Below are 19,839 nucleotides of genomic sequence, written 5' to 3'. Positions count from 1 at the left end.
AACACAAGAATTACTTCATTTTTTGAGTTCTTTTTATTTTTCACTTTTTAACATTGTTTAATTAACTTTTTTTAACAAATGTACTGGCAATATTATAAAATTGGCACATTTGTTGATACATGGTAACACAGTCTTTCACACAATAGTCATGAAACACACACACACACATACACACACACACACACACACGAAAGTGCAAGTATTTTGTTAAACATTTTTTCTGAAGTAAAAGATGGTGTATATGTGCGTTTGGTCCACAATCAATATATTCTCTCAGCCACAGCTGATAATAATTGAAGGTTCTTATAAGAATTTTTGACCCATTCATGGATGCCTCTGGTAGTGATGCAACAACTAAAATGTATAAAGTTAAAAAAAACGTTTTTGCTGGAATATGTTTTGTTATAACATCGTCTAAAAACTGCCCTGATTGACAGCTGCCGTTATATGAGAGGATAGTTTGTCAGTTGTGCAAGCAAACTAATATATGGGACCAACTCTACGATGTTTAAGTTGTGGGTTCTGGCGACATCACCAACATTGACAAACGTTGTGTAGTCTTTATAATTGTGTATTTTCAGGAGTCTTATATTTCATTAGTTGTATGACAAACTGCAGCTTTCACATATTTATGGCACAATTCAAGCTGGACCTAAAAATGTGTTGTTTTTCTCCATTCACTATGATACATATTTTTTTTCCGATATAAGGTCCCATGGTGGTCGACCAGAAGGGCTGTGACTTGGGCTCCTCTATTAGTTGGCTCAGTTAACCGTGCAGCCAGTGGTCATATTAGCCTCCTCAGCCTGGACTGGGAGTTTGGTGCACCGGGGGAGTGTTGGTGTTGTTGTTATTATCCAACTATCACCCCTTGAGGTACAATCTGTCTGGGGGCTTGCTGGTTAGCGTGCTAACTCCAATAGATATCCCTGCAGCATAATATATATACTAGATGTATTTGACATAACAGCAAAACTGTTATGAAAATATCACTTAGGTTTTTAATGTTTGAAACTAAAATTTCTTACATATTGCACATTGAACATTCGTTAGGAACTTTTTTCTGGTGTGGTACTAATGTGATCACTTCAAAACAAACTACAGTGCCCATGTTCATGTTAATGAACAAAAAGTTCCTCTTGTGTGATGTGTTTTGAATAGTTTTTAGTCAACAAAGGTGGCCTGCGGTGCAGGGGTATGAGCTATACGAGGCTTTGGCTGCACAAACAACACAAAGATAGCAACACATTGGACACCAGAGACAGAGAAACTCTGTGCTTCGGGATCTCTGCCAGTTATTTTCTTGAAGCCTGCCTTCAAAGTCTCGGTGTGCCATTACTACGAGTACAGTCTTATCTCAGGAGATTTAATCAATACAGAGGTATCCAGTGGAGAAGGGGAGAGACTTGCACGTTGCACCATCGTCCCCCAGACATTTCTACGTTGCTGCCGCACTAGTGCAGGATTCATAAATAGAGCAGCCAATTACAGAGCTACCACTGGGCCGCTGCCTCTCCACCTCTTCAACGCACTGCCGTCCATTGATTTATCCTGGAGTTGTTTGGTTCATGTGAAGCTTAGATTAAAATAAAAGAGCTGGAGTGCAGGCACAGAGAGGAACTGACAGTCCACAAGGTGCCCGCATCATATTTGCAGCGTCTGCATGTGCCTTATTGGTAGGGCTGGGTATCATCAGGTACCTCGCGATACGATACTATCACGATATTTTGCCCACGATAACGATAATATCACGATACAGCGATTCTGCGATAAAAAAAAAATATTATAATTTTTTTTTTTTTACATTTTTAAATATCGATATTTGGCACCAGTGTATCGATAACGTACCTCAAGACGAAATATCGCGATATATCGTAGTATCGATATTTTGGCACACCCCTACTTATTGGTCTACTGGTTCCGTGACTTATTGACCCCCTTTTCTTCCTCTGAGTTGGAAATAATGTGCAAATGAGGGAGACTCAAAGTGAGCTATATTTTGCCCCAAAACGAGTCTCCGATGGAAACTTACCGCAAGTTGAGGCGAGGTCCTTTAACCAACAGAGCGCACGGAGAGGCTTGAGAAGTCAACGTAGAAGGCCTCCAGCAGGAAAACAAAAAAATCCTTCATGCAAATCTCTTCTCCCCGCGCACCTCTGATGCAAGATCCACAACACCGCAGCCGACAGGTAGGTAGCTGCAGAAGTGGGTCAGTTAAACAGGTCAGGATGGATGAACGAGGGAAACGTATTCTTCGTACCATCTAATTAATACCTCCAAGACTTTTCCTGAGCTATTTTTTCCCCCCTGTCTGCTAGTGTTTGGATTTGAAACCACACCGATGCCACCAAACAAGCCACCAGCGGCCCGGCGGCTAGACCATTAGTCTCAGGTGAGGAGATTAGAATGGAGGCGATGTAAAGAGAAACTAATTTGTATATAACAAGAGAGAAATTGCAAGGTAAAGGTGCACTGGACAGCGCCCCAGGGTATGTGCATGCTTAACGAGTTCTTTGCAATTGCGTGGCGCAGGGGGGGGCTTTCACGGCCTCGTCAGCCCTAAATATCCACAAATACTTTGCCTGCTCATTTATAATTAGAAGCGGGCTTTATCATCATGTGCGACAATGTCAAAGTCTCATTAATATTCTCGCTGTATTGACAAACGATACAACGCTCCTCGGCAGACGCAGAGGGATGATCACGATGACTGTTGACTCCCTCTGCAGCGCGGGTCCCCGAAGACGAGCAGGGAGAGCCGGAGTAAAGGCAGACAAAAGAGGAAATAAGTGGTGCAGACAAGCAGAAAAGAACGGGTAATGCCGAAGATCTCTCCATATCACGGTAGGGAGGGACGAGTAGATATTCATATTGTAAGTTTTAATGGAGTGAGACAATTAAAACAGAGCTCATCCTTATCTCAGGGTCAGAAAAAAAATTATTCATAGCCGCTCATCAAGCAGCGCAGAGACTGTACCAAAACAGGCAAGCAGCGTCTAACAAGCTGATATTTTGAAAAAGGAGATTTTTTTTTTTTTCTAAAATACCAAACTCATTTCCATCTTTGCTAACTGCAGGCAACATAATGAACCCAATCATGGCGATTTTCCACAGGTATTTCACTCGGAGACATCTGCATCATGGAATGAAAGGAGATACTAATTTGGCTGGAAGGACCGAGGAGGATTTTGTGATTCTGTGTGTGTGTGTCGGGGGGGTGGGGGGAGTATTACGACTGTCAAGTGTGGGTGCATGAATTCGAGTCAAACACACATATGCCAGCAACCTGGTGCAGCACAAGCAACGCTTCCAAGTTTTTCAATGCCTATACACCCCCCTCCGCTGAGTCCCTGGAGACTGGAAGAAATCTTAATCACACTTAACATATGTAAAAGGTAAGGTGACACACTATCAAATGAATGACAGCGTGAAGAGGAGCAGAAAAGAGTCATGTCATGAGGATTTGTACAGAAGATCTGGTGAACGAGACGCATTTCCATGGAAGCCGCACCCCCACACTTCGAGGCAAGTGGTGGGATTTCACCTCTTTGAGGAGGTGTTTCGTAAGAATAGAGTCAATGGATCCTCTTGGCAGGGCAACTCTGCACAAACGTACTCACAGAGCGTGCAGGTACTGTGTTCATGTGCACATTTAGACTCTGTTTCTATGCGCTGTCTTCCTGTTCATGTGCCAGAATTCTAACGTGATTACTGAAACCCACCTTTTTCAAACCATACTGAGATTCTTGTGTAGGCAAAAACACTCATCCTGGGGAAAAAAAGAAGTTTACTCCTACATGAGGGCGTAGAGCTGCAGATTCTTCTATGAATGAAAGTATGTTCACTATTCATTTTATACTTCCGTGTTTACTCGTAGTATAAGCAAGGTTTTCTTTACTGCGGTGAAGACAGTCCAGTTACTTGGAGTAAGTTAATTTACATGAATGAACAAAAACCTGGTATATCAGCCGTTTTCAGACGCTTTGGAGAATACAAGCATGACTTGGCACCAAATTCAGTCGGCAAAGCTGGAGAGCTAAGATCTCCATATGGTATTTTTAGACCCTTCTAATGCCTTTGGCGGTAAACCACATCAACTATTGTGGATTGGTTTTGATTTGCAGAGTTCCAGGCATTCGGTATTTTCTAGGTTTTCAGAGATGACTCACAAAGCAGAGTGTGCTGGATCACAGGAATATAATTGTATGACTGGCGATCATTCAAAAATAAAGGTTAGTGGTAGGTGAAGCAAGGGAACAGAGAGGGTTGGTACAACCTATCCATCAGGTTACATATGAGCAATGTTCTTCCGGAAGGCATGGTTTTGGTGAGTTCAAAAGATGTCTGGGTTGAAACTGGGCAAAAATACTGAGACTTACTGTGTTGTAAAGGGCTGCTTTGCTTTGAAACGTAGTCTTTTCAACAGTGAGACAGCAGTTAAACCTAGTAATCTAAAGAAAAAAATTTTCAGCAAACTGTAGTCCAGTTTTAACAAGTGTTTCCGTCCAAAACACCTAAAAGCAGATCAAGTCATCATCTAGACCAGAGTGCATCGAGACGAAAGCAAGTCCAAGACTTTGAGGGGTTGAGACCAAGACCAGCGCAAATCCAACTCTGCATGGCACACTTAAAATAAAAAGTGGAACATGCAAACCATAGGCACTGAAAGATCCCCATCCACATGAAAACACAGAGAAGACAAAGTTTTCAGGGTAACTCTTGTCTTCCCATAGAAACCATCATTAAGTACAGTATGTTTAAAACAACACAGCGATATCAATGCAATTGTGGTTTTGAAATAAATTCCAGAGTGCTCTTTGTGTGAGATCTAGGCAAGACTGAGTAAAAATGTGGTTGACTCCAAGATGTGACTTTCAAAAAGTGGCCATAGAACAAGACCAATATTGAGTACTACAACACAGAGGAAAAACAGCCCTGTATTAAAACGACACAAGAGGCTGACTTTTTGATGCACTTAAAGATTTATCGAACTCGATAAACACTGCACAACAGCGTATTATACTCAGAATGTCGATTAAACTTTGGAAAGTTATCACAGACGCAACTATTTTATGTTTTGATCACAATAATAACAGTAGAAATACTGTGTTAATGTTACCAACTAAGTGTTGCAATTTATCAGTTAATGCTAAGTTGCGGCCCTGCATTGTTTTGGCCAGAGCACGTATGGCAGCCTGACTGTGCCAATGGATACGCAAAAGTATCTAAGGAGGTGAGGCACAACAGGTCTCCACAGCAAAATAGATTGTTTGTCAGTGCCTACCAGAAAGATTAATTTGAGGTATTAATCGAAGATATGTTTCAGAAACAAGAGAGATGATGGGCTAGCTGCAGCCACTGGTGTCAAAGTTGAATGCTTTGTATGCCCATCAACCACAACTCTTCTTCTTCTTAAGGCGGTATTACTGTTTGTGTCGCTGTTGCAAAGACAATTGGATCGCTTTCCGGTTTCCTCAGTCACACTCATCAACGACGCGGGACAAAACATTGGTTTATTCATTAATTTAGTCTGTAACAGAGACGTGAAAGCAGATAGAAATGGAGCCAATAAAGCCTTAACATTCCTAGGAGATTTCAGACAAAGTAGCATAGTGAATATGAGGTTTATAGGGAACCTAATGGTGTCTTTTTTTTCTGTAGCCATTACACTGTGTGATCAACATTTACCCCACAACGATATGTTACGGCTGGCCCGTTGCCGGGTTTTAAGAGGGCAGTCATTCTCTCCAAAAGAGGTTTCTTCTTAAGAAAATGTGAACACTGATCATTTTAAATGCTTAACAGAGAAAAACATTTTTTCTGATAAGGACAATCTCATCGTAAGAGTGACATTTTGAGAGACTGAGTACACAGAAAGGTCAGGATTATGAGGTGCTGATGCTCACACTTTGATTTATGAGTGGCTCTTATGTCAGAGACTGAACATCAAAGAGACGTTGCCACGGATTCTGGACACTATCTACAAATCTTTCCAAGGGGAAGTATTTTAAATCCGTGCAGGCGAGGTTACAGATAAGGCTCAAAGTATTTAAAGAAGCTCAACAGGTGGAGTTAGCTCTCAGGTGTAGGGATTTTGTGGGGCAGGTGCAACAAGACACAGGGAAAGAACAGGGGGTCACACAAAGGGCGACCTTCATGGAGCAAAACCCCCTCAGGGAAAAGCAGGCTGGATATGGAGGAAACACATCGGCGGGAGGAAACAGCAACGTGGGTTACAGTAGTTCCTCAGGCGAAACAGTCCCCATGACGTCACTCCACTGAAATGTCAGTGTATATATAGGTGAGGTCTCTTTCGTTCCTCTTTGTTTAGTTCTACATTTCGTCCGAGCATCATAAGCCAGGGAATTTATCAAGGAACAGGAATCGTGAGCTGATGGAGGGCAATTCATTTGTCATCAGATGTGAATATATTGGCGCATTTGACCAGAGCCTTAAGAAGAAAAGGGCTAAAGGATTTTTGCACTGGCATATTTTAGAACAGGTATGGTGGGAAGAGATTAGCACATGGGAGTAGATTTGAGGAGCAGCTGATAAGCCCACAGGAAATAGCAAGCTCCATCATAGCTGGTGCAGATAACACACATAATGGATGGTTTAGTCAGAGAAGCTAACAGTGTCATGGCAGGACACAGCGGATGAGGCAAGTACAAGGTGGTGTTAGAGATGGGGCGCCAGGGTTGGAAAGTAAGGGTGTGATAAGTGGAGGCCGGTTGTTAAGAGTTCGTGGCAAAGTTACTTTTGACCTCAAATAACATTTCACTTGTAACGTTTATTGGGCACCTGTGAACAGAGTTGAACATCAGTAATGGCAACGATTGGAGCCAATGATTGTTCATGAAGTAAATGTGGCTGTAACTTCTGTCTGTGTCAGTCATGATTAGTCGCAATCATGGCCTCTTAAAGTGCTTGAATAGTTACAGAACAAAGAAATCATCGAGACTTAGCCAGATAGCTAATGAGCTACCATATAAAGTCGTAGCTCAAGCTAATGTTACGCCCTCCAGTGCATCCTACACGTACATGGGCATTTCCACATTGAAGGTCAAGACGAGAGGATTATGTTTGACATAAATTACTTAAATGTGACACCCAGGGGCCAGTATACCAAGTACATGAATACTCTTTACTTTGAACAATATTGAAAACTCGAGCAAGTCAGCCTAGAATTACCAGGGACAAGTCAAATCATATGACCAATCTAGCGGGTAGCTGATCAGAGGAGCACTGTTAGGAGAGGCAAACCAGGCAAATCTGAGGTGTACATATGTGATATTGTATTTTTTCTTCTAGCAAATCAATTGAAAAGCTGTCATCCCAGCAGAAAAATGAAATATTTCAATAACGTCTGAATTCATAATTTAAAGAAACAGTCATCATTTATTATTAGGTGGCTACAAAGTCATAGTCATTCTGTGTTCATGTTACCAACTAATGTACCAGGATTGCACACTTGTCTATTTGGCCAGTGTTGCACCTTGCTAGATATTGCTCAGTGGCAAACATACAAAGTCCTAGAGCTATGCTAAATGCTAAATGTAGTCAGGAGATCCATTGGCTACTGTACTAAGCCAGTAACACGTTTGTTACTGCATAATTTTTTGATGCATGAATTGAATGTCTGCAAGAGGCCCTAGATTATAACAAGAGGGTTCGTGTGCTTGTTCTGTATTCAAGCCCCTGGCAGGTACTGTGCAGTCCACGTCAACTCCCTTCACTCTGCAGCGAACCTTTTCCAATTTGCTGCAAGACGAGCATGTGCAGGCGTGACGTCACCTGCAATCCCTCGAGACCGGATAAATGACAAAAGATGCGATTCTTCCTGTCTCATCCCCTTTTCTCTCCAGTGTTGAGACCGAGGTTGCAATGACGGAGAATCTGTCTGTCGTCTTCCCTGGTGCCCCCACAGACCCTCCACCCCTGTTTCCTCTGAGACCCCAAGGGAGAGACTGGCTCCTGCTGACGCCTCTCTGTCACAACACTGACAAGCCATGGTGGCGATTCTCCAACACAACCCAGGGGTGACAGAGCAGTGAAGAAGCCCCCCTGACCTCAGCGCCACTCACTCTGTCAGAGAGCTGTCAGTCTCAGGGCCCCCAACAGCACCGGAAGGGATTCACATTAATGGGTTAACGCGGTGATACACAACACGCACCAGGCACAAAACAAAATATGTGCGCACGGGGAAGGCAACACACCGCGCTCGCCCACGCATCCATAAGCACACACACACAAAAACCTTGTCACTCAAGCAAATGGGGTATGTGATCTGACACAAGATGGAGGGTGCTTATATAACACTTGATTTTTTTCAAAGGTGTAATTGGATGTCTGTTTGGGTCGGGTGAAGGAGGCTCTTGGCAGTGGCAATATCAAAGCTGACATTCATCAAAGTCCGCCCAAATAACTAACACAATGTTATTTCTGGATGGGAAAAAAAATCAGAAAAAATATGACTTGATATTTATTTTACATGAAAATAACATATGTTGCAACGTTTCTATGACAATGTATATCTGGTAATGTAGATAGTGTAACTTCACCCAAAGTTTCATTTGAAATACTGTTCAAATAATGCAGACAAGGAAGAAAAATGACTATTTTCTTCACATTATAATTCCCAAAAAATAAATTGCTTTCAGAGGGAGAGCGCACATTAATTCAAAAAGAGACATTAATTCAAAATAGATGCAAATTCATGTTTGAAAAAGTGGTCGTCTTCACAAAGAAAAAAAAAGAAAGATGATACATATGACACAAGCTCACATCTGAAAATCATCATCATTTCCTTCATCCAGTTCGAATTCTAGGCAGCACCTTGTACAAATGGTCATCGCTCCACTTTTGAGAGCAGAGAATCGTGCACTCGGTGTCTTGTGTAAAGACACCTCAAGGGTTCAACAGCCTGAGGCAGCCAGAGATACAGTCTGTAACATGACTTCTAGTGTATACCAGATGTAAACACGAATACTAAAGGCCCCATTGTTCAACACTTCAACTTCATTCACCATAAAAAGTTGCCAAAAAATGCACAAACATGGAGATTAAAAAAACAAAACTAAACAAAAAACAATACAAATTAACTGTTACAGATTACAGATTGTGTTGTGTTGAGCTTAATATCCGCCACAGCCCATCAACTCACACTATTAGCGATAAATGGCTGTTTAAATGTAGTATAGCAAAGAAATGCCCTGTTTTAGCTGCTTGAGTGTTCATTTTTTCATGTAACTATTTAAGTGAAACAAGAAAACTAAGGCAGCATGAAGTCTATAACTGACATTGAGAAATTGTTCAGCGTTAAAGTAGAAGGCATTCTAGGACAACACAGTACTTTGCTGTCTAACTACTAAATATCAGGTATTTGGGTCGGGATAAGGGCAGCATATCAGCAATGTAATCACCTCATTCTCCTGTTCAACTTTATCCCTTAGTGGTTTATTTTCTATTTGTGCACATAACAGTTAGGCAATCCAATTATGTAGGTCGCCCTATTTGAACATGATATCATAACCATTCTTAACTCCACAAATAAAAAAACAGAGTGGAAACGGAGCAGTCAAAGCCCATCAATTCTTCTTCTTAACCCACGCTCAAATTCACGTCGAAACACTCCAAGGAGAATGTGCTGTAGTCGACACACTCTTATTGTAAACACATACACATTTTTCATGAATCCCAGATTTTGTGCAGGAACGTTACGCATGCGTCGTTGTTTGTGTGTAACACATGAGGCCCCTGGAATCGGTGCAGATCAAGGCAGTGGTTCTTTTATTTTCTGTCCGTAGTTTTTCATGGTGGTTTCCCAGGAAGCGAAGCATAAGGCTTTGTAGTGTGGCAAATCATTTGAACTGACCAGGAATGTAGAATCAAGAGGTTTCTTGGTAGTTGTGCATCCCCACCTTTACAGGTGTGATGCTTAGAGTTCCTCAAAGAAGGCCACCCTGGACTTGGTGCTCTGTAGTGTCAGCTGTGGAGGAGATAACGAAAGATCTGATAAGGTTGTTTATCTGTGGCGGCGGTAAACAACAACAGAATATACTGCAGCAAGCAAAATAGGTAACCGAATTGGAATCCAACACAGCAGCTTGGATGGGTCTCTGAGGAGCTGGTTGCACTTTAAGTTTCCCTAAAATCATGGACTGTTTCTTGAGAGCCTTCGCTTGTGCCAGGATACTGTCTATTCCATGTTCGTACTATTGTATTATTGCACATTGTGAGAAAAAAAAAAAATAGATACGTATAAAATGGCTGAACTGAAATACCTTTTTTTTTGCAATCAGCTTTCTTACACAGAAAAGCACCAAGGGACTGTTGTAACCCGTCGTTCAAACTGTTCTGAAGTGGTAGTACGCGTTTGGAAGATGATTCTAACCATATTTTTCAACTTTGATTGTTTCTTGAATGAATATTTGATGTTAAAGAGATATACTTGAGAATGTCAGTTGAGAAGAATTTCAGAAGTATAATCATCACAAAAATATATTTCCATGTGATATTAAATGATTCTCTGAGAATGATACATTGATTAGTCAGGCTGATTGTTGGCATTCGAAGCAGCACAGGAGTTTATTTCAATTAATCTCTCCCAAATTGCACCTTAGATGTACAGACATGCATATTTAATCCAGTTATGCTTCTGATGAATGGCACATTCCAGCAAAACACGTGATTTGACTTGTTTCCCTTGACTAATCAAATGACTAAGTGATCATGAGGAGAGGATAATTGAAGAGTCTGAAGACTTGCGTGTGTTTACTAAAAACATACCTGCTCCCCCAAGGTTATTCTGCTTGTAATGAATATACTGATGGTATGTGAAGGCATGCATCGCTGTTTATACATCTTATAATGAAACAAAAAGCAGGTTCGATTAGAGTTTGAAACCGTCCCTGATTGACAAAGAAAGCTGTAGGGTTTCAAGAGTCTCTGCTACTGCAGAGACAATCAAAGGTATAGGGAGGGTAGGATGAGTAGAAGATCAATGCCAGTAAGAGAGAGCACTGTTAATTGTTTTTCTCTCCAGGTTTAAATGAGCTGCTGATGGATTAATCCAGACTACTGGCCGTGCTGTAACCCCTTCGGCACAGCTAACTATCAGCTCATCTAACACTGCATAAGCGAGCACTACTCAAATTGGCTGGGCAAACTTTTCCTCTGTCCAACATCTGTAGGGTAAAGGCAATTAAAGCGGCCGCCAAAGTAAATATTAGACCGGGGGTGGGAGGACAATTTGGGAGATCCAGGTTATTTCTGAGGAATGCGTAGATGGAGGGACTTAAGCAAATCCACACAGAGAATGTGTGGGAGAGGGATGGATTTGCAGCATGATGGTTATGGATCAAACTTCCATTGTCCCTGCTGACAGGCAGCCCGAACTACATGTGTGAGCCCTCGCCCTTTTTTTTTTTTATTCATTCATTTTTTGTTCACACAGAGATCACATAATACTGCCAAAACAAACCTTGTTAATGCCGGCTTTGCTTTTTATAGCATGCCGGTTTTTCACAAGCAAAAGAGGAGTGATGTGTAACGCGACAGCATCTGCATCTGTATTATATTTAACGTTTGTGTCCATTAGTGCTTTCTAAACATTGACAATGGTATAACATGGCAATAACAACACATTAACTGTTATCTGGTTTTTAATTATCTTCAGCTCAGATCATTAGCAGCACCCAAACTTGGCTGTCCCCCTAAATTGCCGACATTTGTGGTTGCTGTTCTTCTTTTAGTTAGCTGCTAACTGCTGAGAACTGCTTTTTTAATCTCCCAATTGCGGATCGCACAAATAGGTTGATTCCTACCTCCACTGACCCTTCATTCCCTCAATTTCATTGTACTCTCCTGTACAATGACAATAAAGTCTATTCTATTCTATTCCATCTTTGTACATACAGAATGGTGAGCACTGTCTCTGTGTCTGAAAGATCAAGAGCTCTTTATTCAATGTAACAGATACAGTATTGATGTTGTGAATAAAACGAAATCAAGGTATTTCCGGAAAATAAATCCTTCTGTCTGTTGTTTCAACATGCAGTAGGATACAATGAAGTAAATCACGCTGGTTGACCTCCTTTATATGTAACACAGTCTGAGGATTTTTTTATATGTGGCTTTCCATCCAGAGTGAAACTTTACACAGAATCACTGCAGCTCTAATTTTGTGATTCAGTTGTTGAGAATAAGCTCTCCTGGCAGGCCCAATGCTAACAGAGCAGAACCTGGGGTCTGGTTGCCTGGTGCAAAGGCGCTGGGCCATGTTAAGGAGCCATTCATTAATCATCCAGAGGGGAGAAGGTGTCTGGATGGAGAAAGCTGTGCCCGGGGATGCAGCCTGTCCTGATGCTTCTGGCTCAGAGATCTGTCACTCCACATTCCCTCTGCTCTTCTTTCCCCACCGTATCCCCCTCATCCTGTCCTCCTTCGGTCGCCAACATTCTTAACACTTCAACGTGGCTCAGCCTCCCACAAACTCCTTATCCTAGGAACATTTCTGCTAAACCTCAGCCTCCCCTAAACTTCTTGCCTCTTTAGGCAAAGCTGATTTAGCTTCCTCACTCTCGACTCCTCATCCCTTCTCCCTGCAAAGCCATGTGCCCCCGCCCCCACCCTCGATAACAAGATGAATGCCGCCCGCCTCTGGTTCAATTAAACCAACACTTTTAACTTAGCTCCTTTTCCCCCACCACATGCCAGAGGTGCCCCCATCCATCCAAATGACTAATCACCAAGCGAAAATCAATTAGCGCTCCCTTAACAAGTGTATTTTACACTGGCAGACAAAAAAGGAGGAGGGGTAGGCACAATGTGCTGAGAAAATGGCTAAAATTTTCATTCGATATTTTCATTAAAATCACAGGGAGAAACTGGAGTGTGAAGATAAAGGACAATGAGTCTAATCTGCCAGTTTATCAGAGGACAGTAAAAATACATTCTACTTTTTTATAACACTTCCTTCGCCCCTGACCAATCAATTTAAGAATATCCCTCAATCTGAAGGAGTCCGTCACTTTTTTTGTCAAGACTTGCAATATCCACACCAGGCACAGTCTTGAGTAAGACAAAACAGCTTTTCTTTCAGACAGAGTCGACATAAGATGCATACAAAAACACAGATTTCCCTTCAAGTTCTAATCTATGATTTTCTTTAAAAATACATTTAAGACCGGTAATCACTGTGCACTTTCAGAGGTTATAGTAGAAAAAGGAATGATTGCTCCACCTTCCCCAGCAGACTCCATCAAAGAAGAAACTTGAGGCTGAAAAATGAACCCCGGGCCAAGTGGAGACCGCTGCTATTAAGTGATGCTCTGTGAATCAATACCCCGCCTTGAAATAATATGATGGTTACGCGTGGGTGTTGTATGAGGGAGGACTATCAATGTTTTGAGACAGTTATCCTTGGAAGATGATATAAGATCAGTATTAAGAACACATTTACATTTCACCAGCTCACATCTCCAGCTGATCGGACGGCTGTTGAATAGCGAAGAAGTAACTTGCAGCCAAAATGCATCTGATAGACATGGGTGTGTTTTATCCGTCTGAAGATGATTTAAAAGGCATCTTCACACACAGACCACGATCTGATAGAGACAATTTGCAAAGATAGGATACAGCACAATTCAAAGCAGATTTGGTATAATTCAGTTGTGATCGGTATTTCATATCGTTTCATATCATATCTTTTTTCGAAATAAAAGTGTGAATTAATGTTGATGAAGGTTCTCAGTCATCCAGGTAATTTTAAGTGCTATATTCGTAGGCAACTATACTGAAACAAGTCCAGTTGCGCATACAGCACTTAGACTTAATTTAATCAGTTACTTTCTCAACTCGTATCTCAAATACTGAATCAGAAATACATCCGGTTATACGACTGCTTTTTTTGTCCATCATGGGCAGTTTCAACCTCTAATCAAACCTGCTTTTCGTTTCATTACATGATGTATTAACAGCACTGCATGCATTCACATCATCAGTATATTCATTACAAGCAGAATAACCTTGGGGGAGCAGGTATGTTTTAGTGCACACACATAAGTGTGCAGACTCTTCAATTATCCTCTCCTCATGATCACTTAGTCATTTGATTAGTCTGGTAACATGCCAAAATGTGCTGTAATGTGCAAGTAGTGCGGGGAAGAAAAAGACTGTTGGTGAATAAACAATGTTGAAATCAAAATACTTGCCAATGTTTGATAAGGCAAAAAATTCAACTGATTTGTTGACAAGACAGGCGAGTGAAAATTAAACTTTTGATGACAAGAAAACTGCACCTTTAACTCCAGCATACATGTTATTTTTCAGAATTTAGTAATTGATTGGTGGTAACTAGGATGTTTTAGCACATGACCCTCTAAACAAAAACAGTTTTGCCTTCGATCAAAAGGAGTTGAGGCAAGTTGCACAGGTGCTAACATAAGAGTTCCTTACTCCTCTCGTTAACTTTATTCAAACATGACTTTCTTATTCAAGTGTTCTAAAGTTTGCATTATTTATGATTCCCTTTATGCGTCTGAAGACAGAGGAATCTAATGTAAAGATTTCAGGTAGCATTATACAGAGTGGATGCAACATTTCTTTCAGTGTTTTGATGTTGTGGATGGATTTACTTAGGTTTGTGTTCAGGGAGTGAAGCAATCTAACGGGGGAGAGGCTGGTTGAACCCATACTGGAGGAGGGTAAAAAGAGAGAACATTGCTTGTAAAAATCGTTTTTGACAGCTACCCCGTTAATTTTTTTATTTCAGCAGAATTTGGGTCAGGTCTGTGTTTATATATTGATGTAGTCGAATTTCTGGCTCTTGGATTGGTTTTCTGATATGTAGCAGTTAATCTTTACAGCTGGATTTCTCAAATAACCTATAAGAGTAGATGTAATCATATTTCTGTTTGGCAACAAAGGACCAACAGATATATGTTGTCCATACAAGGTGCTAAAATAACTACAATGCTTGACTGAGTATTTTGGAGGAACACACGAAGAGTATTTTGTGGCATGTGTTATAATGTATGTTATGTGTCCACTATGCAAGCAACTGAGCTGGTAGATACCTTTTTGAAGTTGCTGTGCTTGCTGGTCCCCTGCTCGGTGTTCTGGTTGTGAATGATGTCTAGAGGAGTCTCCCTCTCCTTCAGCTTTAGACTTTCAATCTCCGTCTTCAGCTCATTGAGCTGCTCCTGCAGGTGCTTGCTCTTCTCCATGTACTCTACCCTGAACATAATCGAAGTGCATGTTAGAAGACACTTGATTGGATTTTGCTTTCAATGCTTTTTCTTGAGACAAATGTTAACTTTGTTGAACAGTTTGGTACACCAAATAATCATGCATATTTCCATGTAAAATTAATTGACATTCTTCACCATTCTTCATTTGTCTTTTGGATTTTTTTAAGTCCTTTTATGTCCCCTTTAGATCTGACTTTAATAGCTAGTATTATCATGGGTATTATGGGTTTCCTTATTTTACTCCTCTAAATAAGGACAGACTGAGAGATATAACCTTTATTGATAACTCCAAATAGCATACTATTAAATAATACTCTGACCCAATTATTCGAGGATTTGCCAAAATCAATTAAACTAGTAACTTTTGAAAATAAAAGCTAAATGAACTCAAAGGCCTCCACCAAGACAGCAGTAAAAAATAAACACAAAAAACATGGCAAAGAATCTGTTTCTTTGCAAGCTTTGATCAAAGGAACTCTTTCCCCGGTTTTCTGTTTGAAACCAAATTATGAGAAATGTACAGTTACATGGGTACATAAAATAGTAGGTTTGTAAAAGATAAGTTTTTCCAAAATAACTAAGAAAAAGTGGGGAACACTTTCCATACTTCTGGGAAAAATATCACTGCACAACTTTTTTATAGTTATACAACTGATTCTATTTTTTATGCAAACCTAAAGTCCATTGCAGTCTGTCTTCAAGTAGTAAATGAGCAGTTGCCTACCAATTCTGAACCTGTAACCTCTCTGCTAAATGGCTTTTATCTTAAAAACCTAATTACCTAATTACATGACAACAAAGACCTGAGTAATATATTCCACTGCACAGCCAGGGTCATACTTGTCTCAACGTAATTTCTGCTGCCTGCAATCACTGACACCAAGAGCTAGAGAAACAAAATACTGAAAGCTGCCCATGACACCAGTGACAGGTATTGCTAAGGGTCAATTACTTACCTGAACTCCTGAATGAAAATGTGCATATTAAAAAGTGACGGTGTTCCTCCAAGTATAATCCTGCACTGTGATGGTCTTAACACATTTTAAGTGCATTTAAAATTATTCCATGTAGATATTTGTCAGTTAATGAATCCCTTCGGCTGATTAAAAATTAAATCACGCCAATTAGGCTCAACCAAATAACATGAAAGTGTCAAATGCATGCCTGCTGAGCCCAGAAATATTAAGTAGCATCAGCAGAGTTGGGACATGGCCACTCACTTCTCCTTCTCGATCTCCATGGAGAGGCGTTTCATGTCGGTATCTTTAAAGTCAAAGCTGAGGTTTTCCCTGCTGAAGCTCAGGTCGGGAGGCATGCTATCAGATGGCAGTCCAGGGGACTGGGAGGGGAGATGGAAGGAGAGGTTAGGCAAAGACAAAAATGTAGACCACTAGACAGGGAATAACAGAAAATGAGGCAGAAAAAAGAAGTGGCAGAGATGGTGAAAGCAAAAGAGGAAATGGTGGGAAGGGTAAAATAAATACATTAAGTTAAAGGTAAAATTTGAAATAGGCAAGAGGAAGAATGCATAAAAAAAGATGTGATCAAGTATGACACAATGTAGATATAAGGAGCACAGGAGAAAAGGGGGAAAAAAGATGACCACTTTGATGGTCACAGATCATGAATACATGTGTGACATATATATACACATATGATTTTAGATCCTGATCAAATGTCTGAAATGCATTGGTCACATGCACCTCAGGCCTCGGCTGGAGATTAAGTGGACCTAATACACAATATAAATGTAAATCCATTGGTTGGAATGCGAATCCAAACTATATGGTGGATAGAGTCAAAACAAATTCAGTCTGGACTCGCACAGAAGGCAAACTGACCAAGGTGGACAGAAATGGGAATGGAAAATCATGTGCATTTGTGTGTTTTTGTGTGTGTTTGTAGACTTTTCCCCTAATAACCAATGTGTTACAGTAGCAACATGTCTGTTGTATGTATGTGCATCTGTGTGTGTGTGTGTGTGTGTGTGTGTGTGTGTGTGTGTGTGTGTTGAGGCTCTTCATTCATAAGCTTACAAGCGATTAGTTCTCTATCGATGGCTGTCATCTTGATATGTATCTATGTGTGTGTGTGAACATGAGTGTGAGCAGATGAATGTGTACTGTGTGGGTTTTTATCATGTTGGAGGCTCTTGCGTAGGCTGCCTTATGCGCTGCCTGTTCTTATGCAAGTATCTCCTGTTCCGTTTGGCTTTGCGGAGCTACATTTGCATGTGTGTGTGCGTGCATGCGTGAGCATATGCGTGTGCTTTTAGCAGTCAATCTAAATCTATGTTCTACGTTCGTGGTCATTTCCATTCCATAAATAGGAGCCAATACTATCAGTAGGAATGCACAGTGTTTTTCTCTGGGGTGTACAGTTGGAGTATAACCATGTACTGTTTAATATATGTATTTAGCATATTTGTTTTATGGAATGCTGTATTTAGGCTGTTACTTTTAACTGTAATACTGTTATACTACAATGCTGATTTACTTTGAATTTATCAATTTATCTTTGTCTTTAAAAAATAAAACAAATGGCCATCATGATTTACCAGAAACCAAAGTGGCGTCTTGATTGCTTACTTCATCGGACCAAAAAGAAAGTAAGAAAATTTTTCTTAATGTTTCTCATATTTATTGACATGTTTTGGGGCTATCCAGGGACTACAGATTAAAAATGAATCATTCAAATATATTATCAGAATTTCCATCGATTTCTTTCTTGCCATTGACTAATTGCTGTGTACCATGTCCACGTTTTAAGTATGTGTGTTTATGTTCCAGGCCTGTTACCGTATAAAGAGCCCTGCTGGTGATCTCCAGCAGCTTGTGCTTTGCCCTTCGCTCTGACTCCTTGGCCTCCTGCAGGTCCTGTTTCAGCTGGTCAGCCTCCTTGGCCCTGAGGGACGAACAGACAGAAAGTGCTTTAATTCACCTCCCAGTCCTTCAAGGGAAATAGAATTATCTAAATTGAATCCAAAATTATCTTAGATAATTGGTACGTCGGTACCCGGAGAACCAGGAATGTCACTTTGTTATTATGCAGGTGATCAATGGATCACCCCAGCACACAATAATTTCAGACTCCATTATGCCACCATCAGGTTTGCACACAGAGGTGTAAGAACATTATATGCAGGTGATTACATTTCTTTTGATTGTGTTCCTGAACACTCAGCAGTTCCTCGTTGATGTGGGGGAGCTATGTGCCTCAAGAGTTTGAGTGGACGTAGTCATTTACATGTTGAGTGCCATGGGTTTAAATTTCTCTGGTGCTGAAAGTGCTCATCCAGAAATTGCAGTTACTGGCAAGTGGTTAATGGTGTCCATTTGAAATGATTGCCTAATAAATTGTGAAGTAGAGACTTTGAAGTGGTATTCTTAGTATCCATGTATCATTTTATTTAGGTTCTTTGCTACAATAAACTGGCATCTATCAAGCTTTACAGAGTGCTGATCAAGGATCACTCATCTCCTTATCCACCTGACCTCTAAAGAAATAAAAAGTCAACAGCTATTATAACTCCTTGATGTGAACTAGGGTGTATAAAAAAGAAAATGAAAAAGAAAAAGATTTCTAAGGCGCAGTTAACACACAGATGGCAAAGTCATTTTCAGCAGGATGGAGCGTTTGATAGGGTCTGTCACCATCAGTCGATACTACTGCTTACAATTAACCAACACCAAATTAACTGCTGCATCCCAGACCTAGGAGAAGGGCTGCAGAACAAAAGCTTCCTCCCTTTTTCCTTCCGAGTGTGGCTGTGTAGCCGTAACCCCACGACTACCTGCTTCTCGGCTGCAGTGCAAGAACTAAGCCTTTAAAATTAAATGATTTTAAACAAGTTAGAAGTTCTTATTCTTTGATCCGGCAATTTAAATGCATGCTGTGTTACTTAGCTCTGTGCTCGGAGCGTATCGACTTACTTCTCTTCTGCTGAGCACACTGAAGAGAAGCGGTGTGTTCGTGCACCTTGACATTAAACAGTATGGCAACTTGAAAACATTTTGGGAGGCTCATTGGTTGACAGGGTTATTTAGTAACTGTGCTTTGATGCCCCTGTAAGACAGCTCCCCCAGTATGGGGTATTCGTATTACAAAGGGGGGGGTGGGGACTCTTGGAAAGTAAGGAATATGTAGGAATAAGTTATTTAAGGATCTAAAAAGTGGCATATGTTGTGCATGTGAATGTGTGTGAGACAGTGTTGACAGAGACAAAGCCACATAGAGGAAAAGCTGGATCAAAGTCATATTCATTGCAGCAAGGGCACATTAACTCTCTTTGTTCATCCACACATATCTCCTTCCGCCTCCCCCCTACCTCCTTTCCGACTCCTCAGCCATCTTGAGGGCCAGCATCTCTGCCTCCAGCATCTTCTGCTCCATGAGCCGGCGCTCCTCCTGGCCACGGATGGCAGTCACTTTGATGCGCTGCATCTCCGTCTCAGCCTCAGCAGCTTTCTGGGCCAGCAGCTTGGCCTCCTCCTCTGCGATCTGGGCCTTTTCAGCCAGCAGGTCCGCAGTCTGCTCCGAACGCAGCTGGAGAGGAGGAGTAGAAGGAGGAGGAGGAGGAAGAGGAGGT

At 41.1% G+C, this 19,839-nt stretch overlaps 1 protein-coding gene across 2 annotated transcripts in view; it reads right to left on the bottom strand.

The window, feature by feature from the left end:
* Positions 1–8,469: 8,469 nt before the first annotated feature.
* Positions 8,470–19,839, bottom strand: part of nf2a (NF2, moesin-ezrin-radixin like (MERLIN) tumor suppressor a) — a 31,521-nt gene continuing 20,151 nt past the window's right edge. For both annotated transcript variants that reach the window (XM_030418061.1, XM_030418060.1), the window contains 5 exons: positions 19,579–19,796; positions 18,050–18,155; positions 16,472–16,590; positions 15,078–15,237; positions 8,470–9,988 (listed from right to left, as the gene is read on the bottom strand). In XM_030418061.1, the coding sequence (XP_030273921.1) occupies positions 9,938–9,988; positions 15,078–15,237; positions 16,472–16,590; positions 18,050–18,155; positions 19,579–19,796 (654 nt within the window). In that variant the 3' untranslated portion in view covers positions 8,470–9,937. The remainder of the gene's footprint in view (positions 9,989–15,077; positions 15,238–16,471; positions 16,591–18,049; positions 18,156–19,578; positions 19,797–19,839) is intronic.

The sequence above is a fragment of the Sparus aurata genome, chromosome 5, assembly GCF_900880675.1.
Source record: "Sparus aurata chromosome 5, fSpaAur1.1, whole genome shotgun sequence".
Classification (NCBI taxonomy): Eukaryota; Metazoa; Chordata; class Actinopteri; order Spariformes; family Sparidae; genus Sparus; species Sparus aurata.
This window is presented reverse-complemented; position numbering and strand designations above follow the sequence as displayed.